At 39.9% G+C, this 20,307-nt stretch overlaps 1 protein-coding gene across 2 annotated transcripts in view; it reads right to left on the bottom strand.

The window, feature by feature from the left end:
* klhl13 (kelch-like family member 13) overlaps positions 1-20,307 on the bottom strand; it is a 35,782-nt gene that overhangs the window by 1,156 nt on the left and 14,319 nt on the right. For both annotated transcript variants that reach the window (XM_084564664.1, XM_084564663.1), the window contains 5 exons: positions 11,389-11,530; positions 10,011-10,143; positions 8,841-9,037; positions 6,996-7,791; positions 4,459-4,572 (listed from right to left, as the gene is read on the bottom strand). In XM_084564664.1, coding sequence (XP_084420790.1) covers positions 4,459-4,572; positions 6,996-7,791; positions 8,841-9,037; positions 10,011-10,143; positions 11,389-11,530 — 1,382 coding nt within the window. The remainder of the gene's footprint in view (positions 1-4,458; positions 4,573-6,995; positions 7,792-8,840; positions 9,038-10,010; positions 10,144-11,388; positions 11,531-20,307) is intronic.

Genomic DNA, 20,307 nt, shown 5'->3' with positions numbered 1-20,307 from the left:
AGACAGATCGGTGACTCATTCAGCCATGTCAACCAGAAATTCTCATTTATCTAGGCTAGGTGAATCATCAGGTAAAGCACTTAATGGTCACATGTGTTTTAGCAGCCTTCAACAATGGGAATGTACGCTTATAAAACTCACCTTTCCCTGATATCATTCCTCAAACTTTAACTCAACAACCAACACACAGGCTAAACACTAATTACGCAAACAAGACTATGAGTAGTTCTTTGGTCTCTTTCCTAAAGTGTGAATAAATGCTGATGACGAGCACTCCAGGACAAAGCGGTGCCCAATTACACAGTGTCCGTGCAGTCCGTGCATGCACGCACATACAGAGCACAGACGCCCGGACACATAAAGCTGAGGGAAAGTGGGGAGGAGGAAAAAAAAAAAAAAAACAAAAAAAAAAAACAGGACATGTCTACAGGGAAGGCTTAAAATAAAGAGGAACACAATCCCAGCATGCATTTGGGTAGCAGCCAGCCCACCCCTCCCCCCCACGGGCAGAGTGACTAGGAGCAAATGCAGAGAAGATTTGCAGAGCACACCGAACAGAGGAAGAATCCCTCTTTTGCTGCTGCCCAGTGATCGTGTGCTTAGTTTATTGTTGAGGCCTAAGCCGTCTATTCAGCCGCCATGACTCAGATCTGTGATGCTGCACCTCCTCAACTGATCAAATTCAAAGATAGCCCCAATTATCCATTCTCATCATCCAAGTAGTCCGCGGAGCGAACCTGCTATGTAAACCCTGACAAGAGAACAATGCCGGAGTCAAAGTAGGGTCCTTGTAATTCCTCTCAGGAGGCTCTGCGGTTATTTTGATTCAATTCAAGGGCTTTGGCCTTTCCCTGATTCAATGATGTCTGATCAGCCTCCCAGTATCTCAATGTCTAATCACTGCCATTAGTGGGCCACATTAGAGCGAGCAACGTTCTGCCAAATAGATCCCATCTCAGAAGGACAGGTTAAAAGCTTCTGCCCTTTCGTGGACAGCACAGGACAGACCGTGTCATTGTTTGAATTGTCTGCACATATTTCACCCTTTCAAAACATATCTATGCACAGCCACGTAGATAAAACAACTGCACACTCCCTTGTACAATCAGTGACCTGATTGAAACAGTGACGGCACACGTGGGACCCAAACAGATGATGGAGAGGAGAGACTGAAGTGGGAAAAAAAGGGGGCTCATCAGATTCCAAAAATACAATGATTTCACAGGCAGCTGAGATCCTGCATAAATATCAGCCACTAACAATCAATGCTCACCTCTAAAATGAAATCCCTCAAGGATGCACATTGCTACAGACACACCCAAGCTACAGTATGTATTGATCAGTTTCACTTAAGCATGGCCAGGAGAGTATGGATTGACATTAACATACAAGGAGCTTTGTACCAAAAGCAACTGAAAATACCTTACAGAGCATAAAATTCACACTTGGCTATGGCAGAGGAGATTTAGCGCAGTGCACTAAGCATAAATAGAGTGTGATTTCAGACAGTCTTAACTAATATTCACATTAGTTGTAAGTGCTGCAATTATGTCAGTGTGTACAATATTTCAAACACGATCAAGCAAGAAGGACACTAGCAGGCATCACAGATCAACACCCTTCTGAGGCAGAGTCACAGTGTCCGCCGCCGCCTCCAAGAACTCAGCCCTCGCAGACTTCAAAAGCATGCTAAGCTTTAGAAGAATCAAGTGTGTGAGGAATGATTTGCATACGCCTGTGAGTGCAAAAGACACTGTTTATATGAAGTAGCAAGTTCAAAAGCTCTAAGTATCTAGCGTTGGCGCTAGAAGGTGACACAGTCCTCGACGAGACCCATACATTTTGTGCTGCTTAACTCGACTGAATTAAACACAAAACTGTTTCTGTTATTTAGCCTAGCCCACTGACTAAAATGGGGTTGTCAAGTTATTAGAAGCATGTGCCAAAATAACACAATACTATTTAACAGGACTACAAACCACAACCTCCAAAATGAAAACACAGCTGAATCAACATCTCTTTCTATTATCTAAACAGATCCAATTAACCTTCATGAAGCTAAGATTTAGTGCAGGATGAGGTTAAATTAAAAAGCATTTGTTTTCACTAGTGTACCTAATGAACTGCCTGGTGAGGGCATACAGGTATATAATGGATGATAAGTAAAAATACTTTTCTGTACAGAAACGGCAGTTGGTTTTTCGACTATAAAACATTCTGTTATTTATGTAAAAATAAATAAGTTAGGATATAATTACTACAAATCACTCTCATCAATACACACAAATCTTAGGAGATCTGTTCTACGAGGCTGGATGCTGAATTATACACTAAATCCTTGCTGAACGTGACAGCAAAAGAACAAACAAAGAATAGAGAATTGAACTGGTCTGAATTTGGAGTGGACAGGTTCTTAATCACTCCAATGACACTGTGGAGCAGAGGGAGTGTAGCTCGGAGCTGGTTTAGTACTTGTGTCTGAACTCTGCCACACCACTTGAGCTGTGACGGTCTGTGGGCTGAGTGCATCTGTCAGGTTCACCCAGCTGACAGGATGCCTTCAGACAGCACAGCAGCACAGCCGGAGAATGTGACCTGATGTGCAGTGACAGACAGACACAGAACTGCACTCCAGCATGGGTCACCTTGCACAGCACGGCAACAACCCCTGAGAATGTGGGCGCTACATTGCAACATAATTCCGCTAATGGATAATGCTCGTTTAACTGCAACGCTGTGCATTAAAGCCACTTCGAAGCAAGTTTTGATTTGGGCTACATGCTTCCCACTTGTGTTAGAACCCACAGCTGAATTAACAAAACTGCTGGGCCAGCGTTATCCTTTGACACAAATGTGCGTTCTTCCTCACATGTATTTTTATCTGCTGCAGGTGCAAAGCATGACACTGTGTCAGAGCACTGCCAGCTGTTACAAAAGCAAAATCTACCACACTATTGAGCTGCTACTGCGTGCTTCACTGAAACATGAAAGCACCAAGATAAAAAAAATAAAAATCAGAATATAAAAGAGTGAGCAATAAATGCCATGTATTGCAGAGTGCAGCCAGAGGCAAAAAGACTGACACAGCTGGCTACCAGCAGATTAGCTCAAACTGTGACTATTATGTTATTCATCATTTCAGTTCAGTTGTTTAAAAAATGTGACTTTAATCTGTGCTCCGCTAAAATATCAGGCTTGCCAGCTCTTGTAGCTGTGTGGTCTGTTTTTCTGCCAGATATGTCAAATATGAACTACTTCAAAAGCTGTTTATTTGATGATGATCATGCGTGGAGCTAGTTATTAGTTTGTGGTCTCTTTCCAAGAAGTTAGAGTTGGGTAATGTGAAATAAAAGTGGCTACATGCACTGTAAACAATCCTTCCTGCATAATGCAATTGTTGGAGGATAGGAAGGTGTCAAAACATTAGACACATGCTAAAAAAACATTGAAAACATTAAAGATAACTGGGACTAATAAGGAGGTTTTTGTGATGTGTACATAACTACTTAATACTGTCCAAGGTCTGCAGATGTGTGGCTCACGCAATTAAATTCACTCCTAGTTTGCATGGTAAACCCAGGAAGAATACTGTATCTGATAAAAAAAAATAAATAAATAAATAATGTGTAAGCTGATTATAACATTCCATAGCAAATAAGCTTATTATTGCGACTGAAAAGCTTTTCAATATTCCAAGTCTCCCAGATGGTGTTTTAAGTACAGTGTGTGCCTGCAAAGATGTTAATGTTAATGCATGTTAAGGCTACAGAGACTCAGCCAATCTCAAACACCAAGGCTCCATTAAAAAAAAAAACACGGACCCATTTTTTTTTTTTTCTTTCCATGTTTTTGAACAACACTCTTAACGCTCATGTGTAGCATGAGCATGATGATGGTGCCCATGGCCAGGAAGGATTAACAGTCTCTTCTGTGTTACACCTCCTACACAGGCTCCAGTCCTTTACTTTGCTCCATCCTTCCCAATTCCTCTCCGCCACCAACCTTCCCCTCCTTTGCTCTGGATTAGTCACACTGACAAACTGGGGCTCATCTGCATACCGCAGGATTTGTTTTCGGCGCTTGAGGAGAACGCGTGCTGAGGTGACACCTAAAGAGCAAGCACTGACTGCCCAAAGGTTCGATCCAAGTGGCAAAAAGTTTAAGTGTGACGGCTATTCCTTTTTAAATGATGTAGCTAGTTGAAAAGATAAAAACACCTGCCATGACTCACCGATAACTCCCCCAAACTAGGATATACTTTGTGCACAACAGAACAGAAACGTAAATAAAAACCAATACTGGATTTTGTTTTACTACTGGGGCCACTTTTCTTCACTCTAATAAAAAGAGATAACACTATTCCTGAAACTTAATTCATGCAGTCAATTCCTACACTCTACACTGCACACCACGTTACACATTTCTCTTTATTTAAATGAACTCCCTGGAGCAACTTACCTGAAATATACATATATCCACCATACACAGTCCCAGCATGGCCATAATGTGGCTCATTCATTTTGGCAACATAAGTCCATTCATTTGTCCTTGGGTTGTAGCACTCCACAGTAGCTTGAAGAAAAAGATGAAAAAGAGAGAGAGACTGTATTAGTAGTCGAAAGTAGGTCAAGACACAACTAAGGAGGACAAACAGCAGCAAATGAGGCCTTGGAGGGTCTCAGCGTGGGAGCTAAAACGCGAATTTAAATACACAGTACACATCCCCACAACCCCACAAGCGGTGAAGGCACCAACTGCACAGGAAACGGGGAGATTTGTTAGATCCTCTATTTTAAGGTGCCTGAGGATGGTTTTGCAAAACTAGAGAGAAACCAGAAAGGGCACACAGGGATAGACGAGTGATGCTCTTAAACGAGGATTTTTAGTCTGGGCGACACCATGACAAGCAGCGAGGGTCAGTCCACTTCCTGGCTAATGGGCTACGTTTCATTGGACATTAGTAGTCCGCTAATAAAGACAGCCGAATAAGAACAAAAACATTCCATGAATCAGTCAGAACAGAGTGGTTTGATCCAAAGTGATTTTCACTCGGGTTGAGAGGGGTGGTTTAAACCTTTGCCAATCTGTCCAATAAGAAAATATTACTGACCAATACCCACAGAAAAGCTACATCTGATCATTTCTCTCTGGAGCATTTCCCCATCTGGGGTAAATATCAGGTGATGTGACAAGTTTTCAGGAGGGACAGAAACATGGGAATAGTGAAAAAGCATTCAGCAAAACAACAAGTGTTTGAAAAGAGTAGTCATTATGTTGGCAGCACATTTGAAAATGTAGATCTGTCATGGTGGGCAGAACCAAAACATTATTTTCTGACCGCTTTAGTTTTTGTTACCCGAGACAACCTGGAATTTAGTTAAAGGCACAAAATATCTTTTTTCCACACTCGGCAGCCTAATGAAAAAAAATAGCCAGAGAAATGGTGCTCAAAGACAATAAGGGGTCTCTGGAGAACTTGAGAGAATTTCATTGTGTAATTTTATAGGCTTGGGTTTAATGAATTACTTGATAATGGTTTTTAAAAAAGCTGTTTTTTCAACTCAGATCAGAGGTTGAGGAGCAAGTACTTTAATGTACATACACTAGTTTAAATTAAACAACAGCATTATTTTACTCCAACATCAGGTTTTATTCTGAGCTGCTGAAAAGGTCATATTTCCAATTAGTATGCGTTTTTTCACTGCACGCTGTTCAGTAGAAATGAATACAATGCTCCAAGGGTTGAGCTACCAGCTGCTCATTTCTGACCTAGAACAGTGGTTCCCGACATGGGGGACAAGATCCTGTGGTGGGATCAAGTGAAACTGATTGGTCCAAAAACATTTGAGAGCAATACTGAATTTATTTAATTTTAGCTAAAAATATTGATCTTAAAATGATGAACACATTCACAGATTTCCTTTTATATCTACAGTAGAATATGGCAAACAAGAATTAGTGTATAATATACAGAAGGCTTATCTACCAACTACTTCACACCCAAATCAAAAGCTATCACAGTGAGTGTTTTTCCTTTAAGATCTAGGTATTTCATTCTCTAGTATAACCTTGCAGGAGTAAACAGTCATGATACAGGGGCAGGGCACACCCAGAAAAACATCAGGACTAAACCACAGGCAGTGAAAGGGCAGTGGAACGTAAAGCAGAAAAGGGAAGTTTTATAGACAGGCAGTGAACTGGAGCTGTGTTCTTTGGTCTAAATATAACCCAGAGAAGAAGACCTCTCACACAGTGGCCTCTCTTTGTCCGCTGCAGTTACAGAGCAGAGTTTAAGTATTGGGTGGCACCCCTCTGTGGTATACAGTTATGGATGCTGAGATTCCAGATGGGTTACTCAGCATCGGACTACAATAAGTAGAAATAAACACGTGAAAACAGCTGTTCAGTTTAGTGTTTCTAATGCATCACATCACTGACTGTAGATGATCTGGTATGCTCCCTTTATAATGACCGAAACCTCCACTGACAGACTGTACAAGCTTTCAATTAACCTTTTACAGGAAGTACTGTTCACACCACAGCTGCAGCTTTCTTTTCACTTTCTACAGTATTGTAACTAACTGTAAGGAGGACTTTAATCTTAAAACACTCGCAGAGATTGAGGTGAAAAACTATGAAAGCATCAAAAATCATGCGACAGCTCTCTGGGACAGGGACAGCTGAAATTGATTCTGCATGCATTGAAACGTTTCTCTAATGAATTACATTTGTTAATGAGGGTGTCTGTGGTAATGTGCCCATCCGCAAAATTGTATTAAATTACACAGCGATTATGCACGTGACATGTTTAAACAGCAAATGTTGTGCTGGCACACTTGATTGCTGGCATCGGTATGCTCGCAGCCTTATTAAACTCCAATCTTCCTTGTACTTCTTCTTTGATATTAAAGTGTAGAATCTCATACAATATTAATTAAAGGCATCAGTTGTTGCTTAAAATGAAACAAAACAAACAAGCAGGGAAATAAACTCACCAAGCTCCCCGGCAGCATTCCTTCCACCAACAGCATAAAGGTGTCCTTTGAGTGCACTAAGGTGGAAGAAGGTACGTTTCTCATTAAGGCACGCCACCTGGATCCATTTGTTGTAGCGAGGGTCGTACCGGAATACAGTGTCCACTGCTGTTTTGCCTTTGGTGTCGTAGTTGCTTTGGCCACCCACAACGTAGAGAAAGTTTCCGATGACTGCAATGCCGTGTTGGTAGCGAGGTGCATCCATAGGTGCCAGCGCCTTCCACTCATGAGCTTTCTCATCAAAGAGGCGCAGCTCTTTACTCACAACTAGCTGCTGGCGCAAAACACCACCCAGAGTGACCAGGTGGGCACTATCTGAGCGGATGGCTGTCCGTTCTGACTGCATAACTGGCTGCATGTAGGGCATCATTTGGTAGTTGCTAGCTTCCAGGAGAAGGTTGACACATGTGTTGTCCGTGCGCATAAAGTCTACTGTCTGCACGTGATTGATGAGCTCCTGTGGGTTCATGAGGGGAAAGCGGATGTTCTTCATGAGCTTTGGGGCATAGTCCATACGGCCGTCCTCGTAGCGTAGCCAGCGACAAGCTGCCTTGAACAAGTCCAACTCAGTGCAGTGTTTCAAGCTGTTGCTGGACAGAACAAAAGCCAAGCGTTCAAATGGTAGCTTTACAAACTCTCCCGTGCCCAGCAGCGAGGGAAAGTTCTTCAGGATGAAGTTGTTGACGTACTTGTCCACCTCTGTGAGGTTGTATGTGTTGGCAATACGCCCAACCTCTACACAGTTGTCAAGAGAAACCTGCAAAGAAAAAGAAGAAAAATCTTGGAAATCTGCTCCTAAAACTGACAACATACTGTATCTCAAAACACAAATAATGGATCTTCCCAATCTGTATACAGAAACTCATTCCTTAGACGTGATGCCCAATGACAAAATAGATGGAGTGCTGCAATCAAGAGCAAATTAAAATATGCTCTACATCATTCAAACATATAATGCACAAGAGGATTTGCTGTTTTCCTATGCTTCATGTTACCGTTTCATTTTAACTTTTCTATTTGGCACATTGGAAAGAGAAATAAAGAACTTCAATATGGGTTCATAAATTCAATTTAACTATGAATTTAAATGAAAAACAAGCAACATATCTTCTGAAAATACCATAAAACTGTTCTCTGCCCATTTATATACTCTTAGATACAAATCACACATAGAAAAACTTTATCGTCATTGTATGAGCATACAACAGAAAATCAGGTGCACCATAAATATATAGCTGAATATATATATATATATATATATATAAAAAAGTGTTTAGAAATAAAATATATTAAAAGAAGAAATGCAAAAGTAGAAAATAATACCTATCCACACACATATTATCAGACACACTACGTGCGCATTGCCATTGTATGCACTGCTGCCATTATTGCACACGAGTGTCCCTAGTAAATTGCTGCTATTTAACGTTGTTTCATGTGAATGTGTTGTTAATGTGATTTCAGTGTATCATTCAGGATGGTGATGGCTTGGGAATAGAAGGTGTTTCTAAATCTGGTGGTGCGTGTCGACAGAGTGAGAGGTGCTGAGGCGCTGCATGTACGGACGAAGCCATCTTAAGAGCATCATAAGAGTTATAAAAGAGCTGAAATATCATGAGAAAAAAAAAAAAAAACACGGACAAAAAAAATAAAGTTGCTCTTGGCCCGTTTTTGCTTCTAACTCACAAACACTGTGAGTGGATTAAACCACAAACTCTTATATCCGTTGCAAAGTTTCTGTTGCAAGACAAACAGATAACCACTAAAGGACATCTATGTAATGTCCAACTGTGTCTGCTTCCTTACCCCAGATATAAGAAAGACCTTGCAAAAGTCCAGCACTGGGAGGATTTGTAGGAAGCTGGCTGCCTCAAGTGTGTCTTGCAGATTCTCCATGTTGAGCGACAACTTTGCTGTGTAGATGAAGTCAATGATCTTCTTCAGGCCTATCCGGTTTACTCCATGGAGCTTGATGCACATTAAATCTTGCTCTTTCATTCCACCTGGATCAAGACAAAAATAAAACGTTATCTTGTATGACTGATGGGCCAGATTGCTGAATAATAAAAATTAAAAAAAATAAAAAATAAAATAAATTCTGCTAAGCTAAAAATAAAAAAGCACAACATGCATCAGTTTGATGTCAATGGAATTATTCCAGTGTCAAAAGACTTTATGTTCAGAGAAAAGACTGAAGGTCTTACTCAGCATTTGTGCTCACACAGCTCCCTTATCACTAATGAGCTATCCCTCACTCTTAAGTAGTTTCCCTTTCCCTGCTTAAACAAACCTTCTTCATCTTATCATATACTTTCAGTGCCAAATCTACAGACTTACTTTCTCTACTGTCCTGATATGGAACCATGTGAGAGGTTGCTAAGTTACTAATCAGCGCTCTAGGCATAGAATATGAACACCTTGATTTAAGGCTACAAGTTAATACAAGGACCATTCAAAGGAGTGAGTTTGCTTTCACCAGAAACAACTGAAATTAATTTGAATATGAATGTATCTAAAAGTGAAGTCAGTAAATCCTCATACAGACACAGCATGCATTTTAAGTCTTGGTGCCACTGCGTACCTGCATCAAGCAGATGAAAAATGCTACAGAGCCACATTTGCATTCATTTAAATTCATAACAAGAACAAATGACCATGAACATGAATGCATAATAATAACTTGAGCAGGCTGGTTTCATAACCTGAATACACACAGAAAATGTTCGATAGTAGATGTGAGCACAAGGTCAAAATGAAAGCAACATAACTGCTTCAATGTGGGGAAGCATGGAAATGTTCATGAAATAAACAAAAGCCTTATTAGGGAGGGAAGAAGATATGATAGAAAGTGATCAAATGCTTGTGTCACAGTAAGAAGGGCCACGTCTCCCTACAAGTTTAACTGGCTCTGGTCGGACACGGACTAAACCACCGATGGGCAGATGTTCAGGTCGGAGCAAGGCTTTGCAGACCCACCTGTGAACATGGCTTTGAAATAGTCGGAGGAGGAGGCCATCATTGCACGGTGTACAGGGAAAGCTTCATCGCCATCCCCAGCCACCAGTGTGACGTCACATAGCAAACCCTCTATCCTCAGCTGGTCAAATCCCTAAAGAAAAGAGAAACAAGACGACCTCTGGCTCAGTAAAGGACAGATTAAGAACAGTGTGGTGACTCAAACTCAAATAAGTTTGGAAGACAAACTAAATATAGATTAAATATGAGTTCTCTACGTTATTGCATTTGCGAGCAGAACAAAACTACATTCAATCCAAAATTTAAACTTCAGTGTTTCATTAAGGATGAACCAAAAGGCTGTCAGCAAATGCCTGTCAGACATGAGCTCATGCCTCCGGTCTACTTGAACTGTCTGTGCCTAACTGGTTCAGAAATATAGCTTTTAAAGCTCCAGCTATAATGTCCCCCCCGTAGGCATAGCAACATAGTGGAGAGTTACAGCTAAGAGGCATTAGCTCAAGTATGTCTGACTGAATTCGCAGCTCTGTTCAGAAATAGCTGATGTACTGTATATTCATACCTGATTTCACTACCTACCCCTGAATACCACTAATGAATTAAAGGCTGTGGTAGGTAGTACTAATTGAGCATGCCAGAAAGTATACCATTGCTGATACTACTGACTGAAAACGATGAAATAGTCAGTGGGTTTGAGTTTTAGGTGGTTTGCCCCAAATGCACAGCCTAACTGAGACTAACAAATTCTGTTATCAGGGTGTAAGATCAGATAAGAAATATCGTTATCATCCTCTCACTGTGCTGTGACGGCAAAAGATTAATGAGCATCAAATGCTGCCAATGGACATTTATTTTCAATGAGACCCGGTGGCGAAGAATAACCACTGCTGTTTAAGCAAACTGCATAATGCCGGCACCCACTACCTCATTTTTAGAGTGATCTTCATTTTACACCCATCCGTAGGGATATGCTGAAGCAGCTACCAGTCATTGGACTTATGCTCCTTCCTGACTGCCTCAGACTAAATTAAATCTATGCAAGATGGTGAAATCACATATTTTGGAAGAAGAGCGTGGTACTTTACATCAAATTACGCAGACACTAAGTCTTAAATCCTTTTGGTTAATTACTGAAATATTATCCAAGGCATTAAATTGTGCCTAGTAGTTCATGTTATGGGTTTTCTTACTGATGATTTTTGCCAAGAAATTCATTAAAGATAAATATTGCAGAAGGATTAGACCAAATTAGATTAACCTTTATCTAATGTGAGATTGATGCTATAAAACCATAATCACAGCCATATACCAATTTGTAGATAGAGCTGTGTCGTATAAAAAGAAAACTGTAAACATTTGACCATGTCTGAACTCTCACCTGAAGAACCACTGAGCTGTGTGTGTTACTTGTGAAAAACCGAGTGTTTCCAGTCTTTGATGCCTGAAGGTGAGCAGAGATGCCCATATCACCATAGCCCAGAGCAACTTTCATGTGAGCGTCGTCGTCCTCCACGAGGGATCTATCAGGAAAAGGGGAAACAAGTTGTTACTTCAAAAGGGTGACAAAAACGCGTGTTTCCAGCTAATTTTAGCTTACGGAAAAGTAGGACAGATAAGTTTTCAAAGTGACACTACTTGAGGACATATTGGGTGGTGGTAACCTAATTGTTGGACAAACTGTCAGCCAAAAGTTACAGATGAACCAGCAAGGGAAGTGAACAAGGTATGTTCCTTTCATCTGAAAGTGCCTTTGGGCAACCAACAGATCTCCAGTTGTAAGGTCATTTACTGCTCTTAAATATTACTGGCTGCTTACAGAGTTCATAAAATCAAAGCAAGTCTCAGAGAGACCGACAGGCACTCGTCATGAATTAGGTCTAGTGGAACTGTGGGTGGGTCATCAATAACGCCGCTCCACGTGGTTCCACCCTCGGGCCATACTGCGCAGACTCTGGCTCCAAACTCACAAGATGGCATCACCCATATCCTTAGGAAAATAGCATCAGTTTAGCCAATGGGAGGAAGTGGGGACATGTTGTCTATATTTATATGCAGTCTATGGTTGAAAAGTCAATTGATGCATAACACTGATTGACGAGTCACTGCATCATTGGTTCATCAGAAAATGTTGAAGCTACCCTAACTTTTATATTGTGTCTCACCTGTCCTGTAGCAATAGGGGGCGTCAGTTTAACGCTTTATATTGCTGGCTTTCTTTGAAAATGAATCAGCATTTCTCCATAACATCAGTGAAATGTTATACGATCACATCATATCATAAAATTTGAAAGTTAGATGTCTAGATGGTAAATTGTGAAATATCCCAGGCGAATGCCGTAAGTGCTGCAAGTACTGCCGTAGATCAGCAGTTATATTATGCCAATTATGTATGTGTATCCAAACAAAATTAACACACAATAACTGCACTGCTTTGACTGTGTATTTGTATAGATGGACACGCTACAAATAGCAGACGTGCGCTGCATATATAACCCAAGCTTATTCTGCAACCCACCAGTGGGAGCGATGGATGGCAATATCATTTGAATAATCCAGTCTATCTTACTATTTCAGTTTTGTCCAAAGGGAAATACCACATTATTGTCCCGACTGTCTTTAAATCTGGCATGAATATTAATGTTTTCTGAAAATGGCCATTACCAGTAATATTTCTGACCACAAATCTTTGAACTTCCGTCACCCTCAGGCCAAAATCTATTTTGTGGATTTCCATGACAGTTTCCTTGCACAAGACACCCCAAATTACACCTTGCATGGTAGCTCACTACCATTTCTGCGCAGGTGTGTGAATGAGAAGCTAAGTGGATAAAACTGACTTTGGATAAAGTTGCTTCATGCAGCTATTTACCATTCAACAGTTGTAAGCAAGAACAGCAAAACATGTATTGAACTCATTCATACTCCTTGAAAGATAAACTATTTTGATTTTGGACGGTCCCATCTTTTGACTAGAGCCTCCCTCAGGCTAAACTGTCAACAAGATAAAACTCAATGTAACATACAACGAAATAAAATGTCCATGGATCATTTGCAACTACTGTAGATAAGCTATCTAGAATCTCTTGCACCATATTCAGGACCAGCAGAGCATTTTCTCATGTTATCAGACACTTCTGTATTGCAGGTATAATGATCATCAAACCACCAGGTAGGCTTTAGAGCCAAAGACTTAAAAAGTACATCACAAAAAATGTTATTAAACCGTTAGCAAAGTAGGAAGGAGAAAGTGAAATAACTGGAAGTTAATTCCAGTTTAAGTTATACTTTTGCACTGCATAAACTGAAATTATTGTTGAGGCGTATTGATTAAAGCAGCATAAAGGTTTTACACGTCGTGAAAGTTAAGCTTTCTGACTCAACCAAGATACTGATGTGTGTGGAATAACGCTCCTTCAGTAAACTGCGCCGCTATGTCCGTGATGTATCATCTCTCTGAGCTAAATGAGGACGTAAAATGAAAACAAACTATTTTGGAATGGCCTACCCAGCACTGAAAAGACCATTAGTTTGTTAAGGCTAAAATATGATGCCATTTTACACATACAGTCATTAGTTCTCAGTTTGCAGAACTTGGAAAGAGGAAAAAACACTGCCAATGATGATTGAAGTAAAGCAAAAAAATGTTTTCATTTATTTGTAATCCAGGGATTCTACCCTCTACCAGAGCTCTGTTGGAAAGTCTTTACCAGCTTTCTATTATGGAAACTATCTGCACAGTGGGAACATGATATCATAGTGTTTCTCATAATCTGTACAGTCCAGTTCCTATGACATATCTGTACTCAATAACAGAATTAACCAAAAGTGAGTAACAGGAAAGAACAAAATCTGTACAAGTAGGACCTCATTGTGTGATGTAACATGGTGTAAAGTCTCTACAGAGAATGAACGTGAAAAGATGGCAAGTGTGACTCAGAGCCCAAGGGGAATACGCCTGGGAAATGGTTATATTTTGTGCAGACAAAACTAACAGTAGAGAAAGAAGTTCATTTGGGTAAAAAGTGTTCTAACCTCTTTTATCTGATACAGATACAGAGGGCTGAACTTTGCTTATCAGTCAATTTAAATGTAATTTATTTAAATTTAATTTATTTAAATATGGAGATTCAAAGTAGTTTAATGTTTGCTGGGGAGAGCAAAATGTGGCAAGTGTATCAAATCCCTGTATAGCCTGGTGTACTTGCAGATCCACAATCCAGTAGAAAATGCAGTATCAAAGGGTACTGGTATTGGTATGTAACAACTCCAGTAAAAACTTATCTGTCAAATAACAAAATCAGATGAGTATTGGTCATTTGACGTCATACAGCTTACCTGTCCTCACGGTTTAATACACAAATAAGCTATGTGGGCTTCTTTAAATTCAATGTAATTCCTTTAAAATGGGATTTTGTTGATTCAGTGTCGGAAATAACTGGCACATAAAATTGAACTAACCAAAATGATGACGTTAATGTAACACCAAAACAGTGACTTATGACTAATAATAAGGGGGTGGTTTGTGTAGAGAAAAAGTGACTTAATCAGACCGTATTACAATCATTCTCCATGCAATACATATAGATGAGTGAGTAGTAGATGAATGTGGCATCGCAGGCTTTAAAAGTGTTCATTTTCAGAGAAAGATTGGCCTGGTTTTGATAAAATATTCTTTTACAAAAATGCCTGGCTCAGCACAGCAGTAAATTTGTGTCTTCAAACAGGCCGGTGTGCAGGCAGCTCTTGTCAGATGTGGAAGACTAATGGTTTTTGGGTGGACTATTTATATAATGAAGTAATTCTAAGTCCTTGTCTGGCTGCACACTTTTTTTTTTTTTTGTGGTTAGTAGAGTGGTTTTACCATTTGTAAGTAAATGTTCCCTGTGCTTTGAAGGAATGTTATTCAACATTTTTGAATAAAACATACGGTAGCTTTTAGATGCATTAAAAGGGACTGGCAGGTTACAGTAGATACATATAATTCTTTTATGTCTGAAATGAACTTGTTCATTAATGTAGCAGATGTAGGCTTATGATCTAATATACTAAATGGAGTTTACTTCTACCGAAAACAATTCTCTCTATTCCTAATAAGTAAGGTGAGGATATGTCTATGTTTAATTGTTTTCAAATACAGGCAAAAATATGTGCCAACACTGAAAAACTACTCAATGTTCTTACTGAAGTGAAGCTCCTACATAATGTAGCATACCTCAGGTCAAAATTGCTACCAATGTTTGCCTCTTACTGAAATTTGTATAAAGAACTCTTGAATGTAAATGTAAAAATGTAAGTGAGGAATACAACAGTCCTCTCTGTCTGCATTACATGTACTGTACTTCTAACCTTTCGATACGGCTCCATTTTAAGAGCGAGCTCATATAATGTTGTGTACATCTGTGACAAGTAGGCAGAACAGAACTTTATGTAACAAGCGTACATCCCATCAAACCTTTAGATGCATGTCTATTATAGGTGCAATCAGGTATAATGGTTTGTACATCTGTTACATAAGGACTTGGTAGAACAATTCGCCACATGCCAGTAATTTGTACTACACAGCTTTGACAAAGACCAGAATCAAACCGTTAGTAGTCTGAGGGATACTGAGAGGAAAGTGGGAAAGAGCCTTTTTCTTTGATTACGATCCAAAATGAATTCAGTTACATCCTTGTGACTGTATCATGACACATCTAGACTGAAATCTGGACATGCAGAACGAGCTGACAGTAAAGGCTGAACTGATTTATGTTATGCATTCATACCTATGAACTGATCTCCATCATTCAACCATGAGACTAAGCACATCAGAAAAGACAACACAACAACCTGAACACACAAAGACCTACCCCATAACCAAGTACAATGAAGCATTCATTTACATTTGTGCTATTGTCACGCTCTGGTCCAAGAGCAAATAAAGCGTGTAACAGCAACAGAAACTCTCTTTAGTCTGCTTTGTCTATGCAGAGAGAATGAAAGTAAAATGCCTATTACGGCCTGGAGATGTTTCTGATGTTCAGCGTTAACAGACCTCTTTTAATAATACTTACTGTTGCACAGTAACTGATTAACTTCACAAAACAAATGAGAATGCCGGGAGTTGTTCTTTATGCTATGAAAATAAATAATGGAAACAGAAAAACATCATGCTGAAACCGTTTAACAACAATATTAATTTGCAACGATGTGAGGCGCGATTAGTTAAGGTGAAAAACAGTATGTCAAGTTTTAAACTACAAAAATGTCAGGCCTGCTTTAAAAAAAAAATAAATAAAAAAATGACAAGGAACATAAAGTTAGTCAATTTGACAATTAAGTCTTACTAAAAGAAAAGTTAAATCCCTAAACTTTCATTCACCTTTCTTCTGTAAGAAACTTCACTTTAGGACTCGGACATGCCAAGATGAAAGTCAACAAAGGCTGACTGATCAAATGGTTTGTGTCACCTCACGTCGCTTCACATTTTTGCACCTGAACACCACGAAGGCTTCAGCTGACAGTCGAGTGCAGTCTTTTTTCAAGACTTCAGTGATTAGGCCGAAGACATTTGGGAAATATGATGGATACACATTAAAGGAAGGTCAGGTTAAATCGAATTGTTATTCCTTTCACATGCTGGTGGGAAGACCAACGAGGATACATAAAACACCAAAGACAATATGAGCACACAGAGATTTCTACTGCCACAAAAGGTAAGGAAAAGGAGGGATGATATAGTTACACATGGTGATCAGCGCTACTTTTACGATGGCGATGATAGGACGGGTTTGGAAATAAGGTACATACAAAGAGGTGATGGACCACTTGTAGAAGGAATTTGAACACCGACACCACTAAACGCTTATGGCTTTAACACTGGTAACAGTCACACTGACACAGAGCACAGGCAATGTACTGGTACATTTACCCCGTCAGGTGGTAAGTCGGACAGGCAGCGAGGAGAGAGTGGGTTGTCCAAACCACAAAGGAGTGTTGGTGGCTGCCGGAACGAAACAAAGAAGACAACAGCTACAGCATCCCATGTAAAAGTTTTGCTCTTCCGAACGACAACAGAGAAGAGAGACTGACTCTCCAGTTGCATCTGTGACCAGTGACAGTTTGGGGATCATCATAAGGCATTAGTGCAGAACAGCCTTGAGCAAGGCAAAAATCATTTATTAAACATTAGCTAATGTTTCACAACCTCTTTGGATGCTAGCTGTGTCGATTATGTTTGATGTGTAAAAAGTCCCTCCCCCCTTTTATTTTAATGTTTACATGTATTTGAGACACTGGTAAAGATGGCATTACATTTGAATAGTTAGCAGGTTTCACATTTTTAATATCCAGCAATATACCGCAAGATATTAAAACATAACAAAATGAAGATTGACTGGAGGATGGATAAATATATAAGAACATACAGTAGGCTATGATGAATACTGCCTGCCAAATTACCAGGAATTAAAATGATCAAAGAAACCTCCTCTTTCATAAAACCGTTCTAATACACAACTCTGACCACAGGCTCACTTTTACGTCATAAATTGGATTTAGTGAATAGACCTATACATGATAAGGAATTATGATGTATTTCAGTTTCACAGTTTAATAACTACCTTCTATTAGAAAATGAGATACCCAGTTATCTTATTGGCTGGACGGCACATGCTACCAATTTGTTTAGAGAACAATCAGTAGCTGCTTGCTTAAGAACCAGAGGAGGAAGTCAAAGGGGTGAAAGAAAAGCAATGCCTTCATGCCAACGGAAAGCTCAAGAAACTTCCTTCTACCAGTGCCTGTCCAGGAAGCCAAAGTCAGCTTGGCTTTTTGCCTGGGGTGACAGTGGAAGGGCCTTAAAAGATTAATGGGTATGGCTTTACTGTCTCGTCATGCTTTGATAGAAAGTTCATTAATCTCATCTATTTTCAGTCCTCAACATCTACAGGACCAACTGAACTTGGACCAACTTTGTGTTGCAAATCGACTTTCAACACGTATGCTGTAATTTAACATTACATTTTTTTTAATTATGTATATGTATATGTACATGTGCATACACATAAATACACGCCTCACCAATATTACCATTTCCATCAATAAAAGCACCTGTGCAATGTTTTATTAATGTTAAACTTTAACTGACCTTTACGATGTTAACAAGTTACAAGGTATGACGAAAAACAGATGTCTTATGTTATCAGACAAACCCATATGAAGTCAGTACTTGGACCCTGCTTCAAAATTACCTTTTACTCACAGGAGACACAAAGCATGAGATCAAAAAAGCCATTTTTTGGCTAATTTAACTACAAAATGCATTACACAGCCATTTGAAACTTTTATTACATTTCTCAGGTTGCTTACAATTACAGTGGATTAATGCAACATGCTGTTTTAACAAGAATACAGGAACAGTCTGAGAGCAAGGGAAGCACAATGTGGCAGCAGTTGAATTGAGTGAGAAGAAAAGAGCAATACCATCATATTATATAGAGTGGATTCATGATAAGGACCACAGATGAAAATGAAAATAAAAATATGTGTTTTGGGAAATTAGTACACATCCCCCCCCCCCCACACCCCCCCCAAAAAAATAAAATCAGATTTTCTCTAGACTTCCATTAAAAAAAAAAAAAAAATACAAAAAAATGGCAGAAGTTCGGGACTCTTCCTACAGTTGGCTGTCAAACCCAATGGTCACTCTAACAGCGATTCAGAAGTCTGCTACAGATACGCCCATTAGAAGGACAGCCATCTCAGCAGCACTTCAACAATCAGGCTTTTGAGGTAAAGTGGCTAAAACAAAGCCACTTGAGTAAAAGGCAACTGGCAGCCAGCTTGGAGTTTGTCAAAGGGCATTTATAGGACTTTGAGAGGATGAGGACAACATTCTCGGGGAGGGTGGAAGCATCAGCCTGTAGCAGTGCTCATCAGAATCAAGGACTAGGAAACTGAGGGAAACATGAATCTAGTCAAAGACAGATTAACAGAGTGTACATAAAAGGTCACTGTTGCCTATCAATGAGCCAAAGACAAGACATTGACAATGGTTGAGTGGTTGATGCAGCCAAACCCCAGACGTACACCTCATAGAAATCTGAGGATAGATCTGAAGATGGCAGTACAAAGATACTTGGCAAAGCTTCTGAGAATCTACCAGGAAGAATAGAATAAAGTCCCCAAATATGCAAAGCCTGTAGAGACTTACAAAAGCAGACTCAAAACTTTGATTGGTGCCAAAGGGGCTTCAAGAAGCACTGAATATAAGGGTCTAAATAATTTTGTAAATGAGAGACTTTTACATTTTTGATAAATTGGCAAAAACATGCAAACAATGTGTTATTGAGTGAAGCCCAATTCTAAAACAACACTGTACTATAATGTGCGAAATGTGAAAGCATCCAAGTGCTCCCCAGTGCTTGGTGTTTGTCTGCGTGGCCAAATAAAAAGATTACAAGACTCCTACAGTCTGACTGGTCCAGTCTGAACCTACACTCTACACTCCTCTCTCATAAAAATAAAAAAGTGTACTGAACGATATACCGTACTTTAATCGTTGCGACATGAACATGCGCAACAAATAGGCTCCATTCACACAGCTGCTGACGGCTGCGCTCACAAAAAAAAAAAATCCAGCAATGCGGCACCTTCCCACATAGAGTGAGTGGTGCTACTGTGTTGTATGTTTGTGCTTTAGAAAATGACTGCTATGAAACCATCAGAAATTTTCATTTTATTTCCCTAATTCACCCGTCAGTCCCTGATTTCATTCACTCTCTACATCACTCGACCACGGCTGCGCTCTCCAAGCAGACAACAAAGTCTAACGTTACTTTTAACGCCCCCGGTACTAGTAGTGTCTTTGTAGTCCCTCATGGCAGGCTTGCTCAGCTCGAAGTTTGTTCTGGTTGAACTTCTTTCCACACAGCCGGTGCTTTCCTTTACAGTCCTTACTAATCTTAATCCTAAAATCGCTGCTTCCTTTCAAAAGAAAGGCACATTTCCAGATTCTGTGTGAATGCATCCGAGGAAACTGACTTATTTACAAGCAACATGCATTCACACTCTTATCAGACAGAGTCGGGCATATGCGGGCCATGCATTCACAAAATTTGGCCAATCAGATGAAGCCACAGCTTGGCTACCATGCAATTAACAGGTGTCAGTTTGGTGGCGAGGTTGGATCGCATAATGGCTGCGGGAAGAGAGAAGAGGGAGGAAAACACGGGCTCACCCAAATATTTCTTTCTTCCTCTCAGGTACTGCAGTTTGGGAGAATGTTACAGCACATCAGATTTTCCTCATACTGCTG

Source organism: Chelon labrosus (assembly GCF_963514085.1).
Source record: "Chelon labrosus genome assembly, chromosome: 17".
NCBI classification, from domain to species: domain Eukaryota; kingdom Metazoa; phylum Chordata; class Actinopteri; order Mugiliformes; family Mugilidae; genus Chelon; species Chelon labrosus.
The sequence above is the reverse complement of the archived record's forward strand: the minus strand, read 5'-3'. Positions and strand labels throughout refer to the sequence as shown.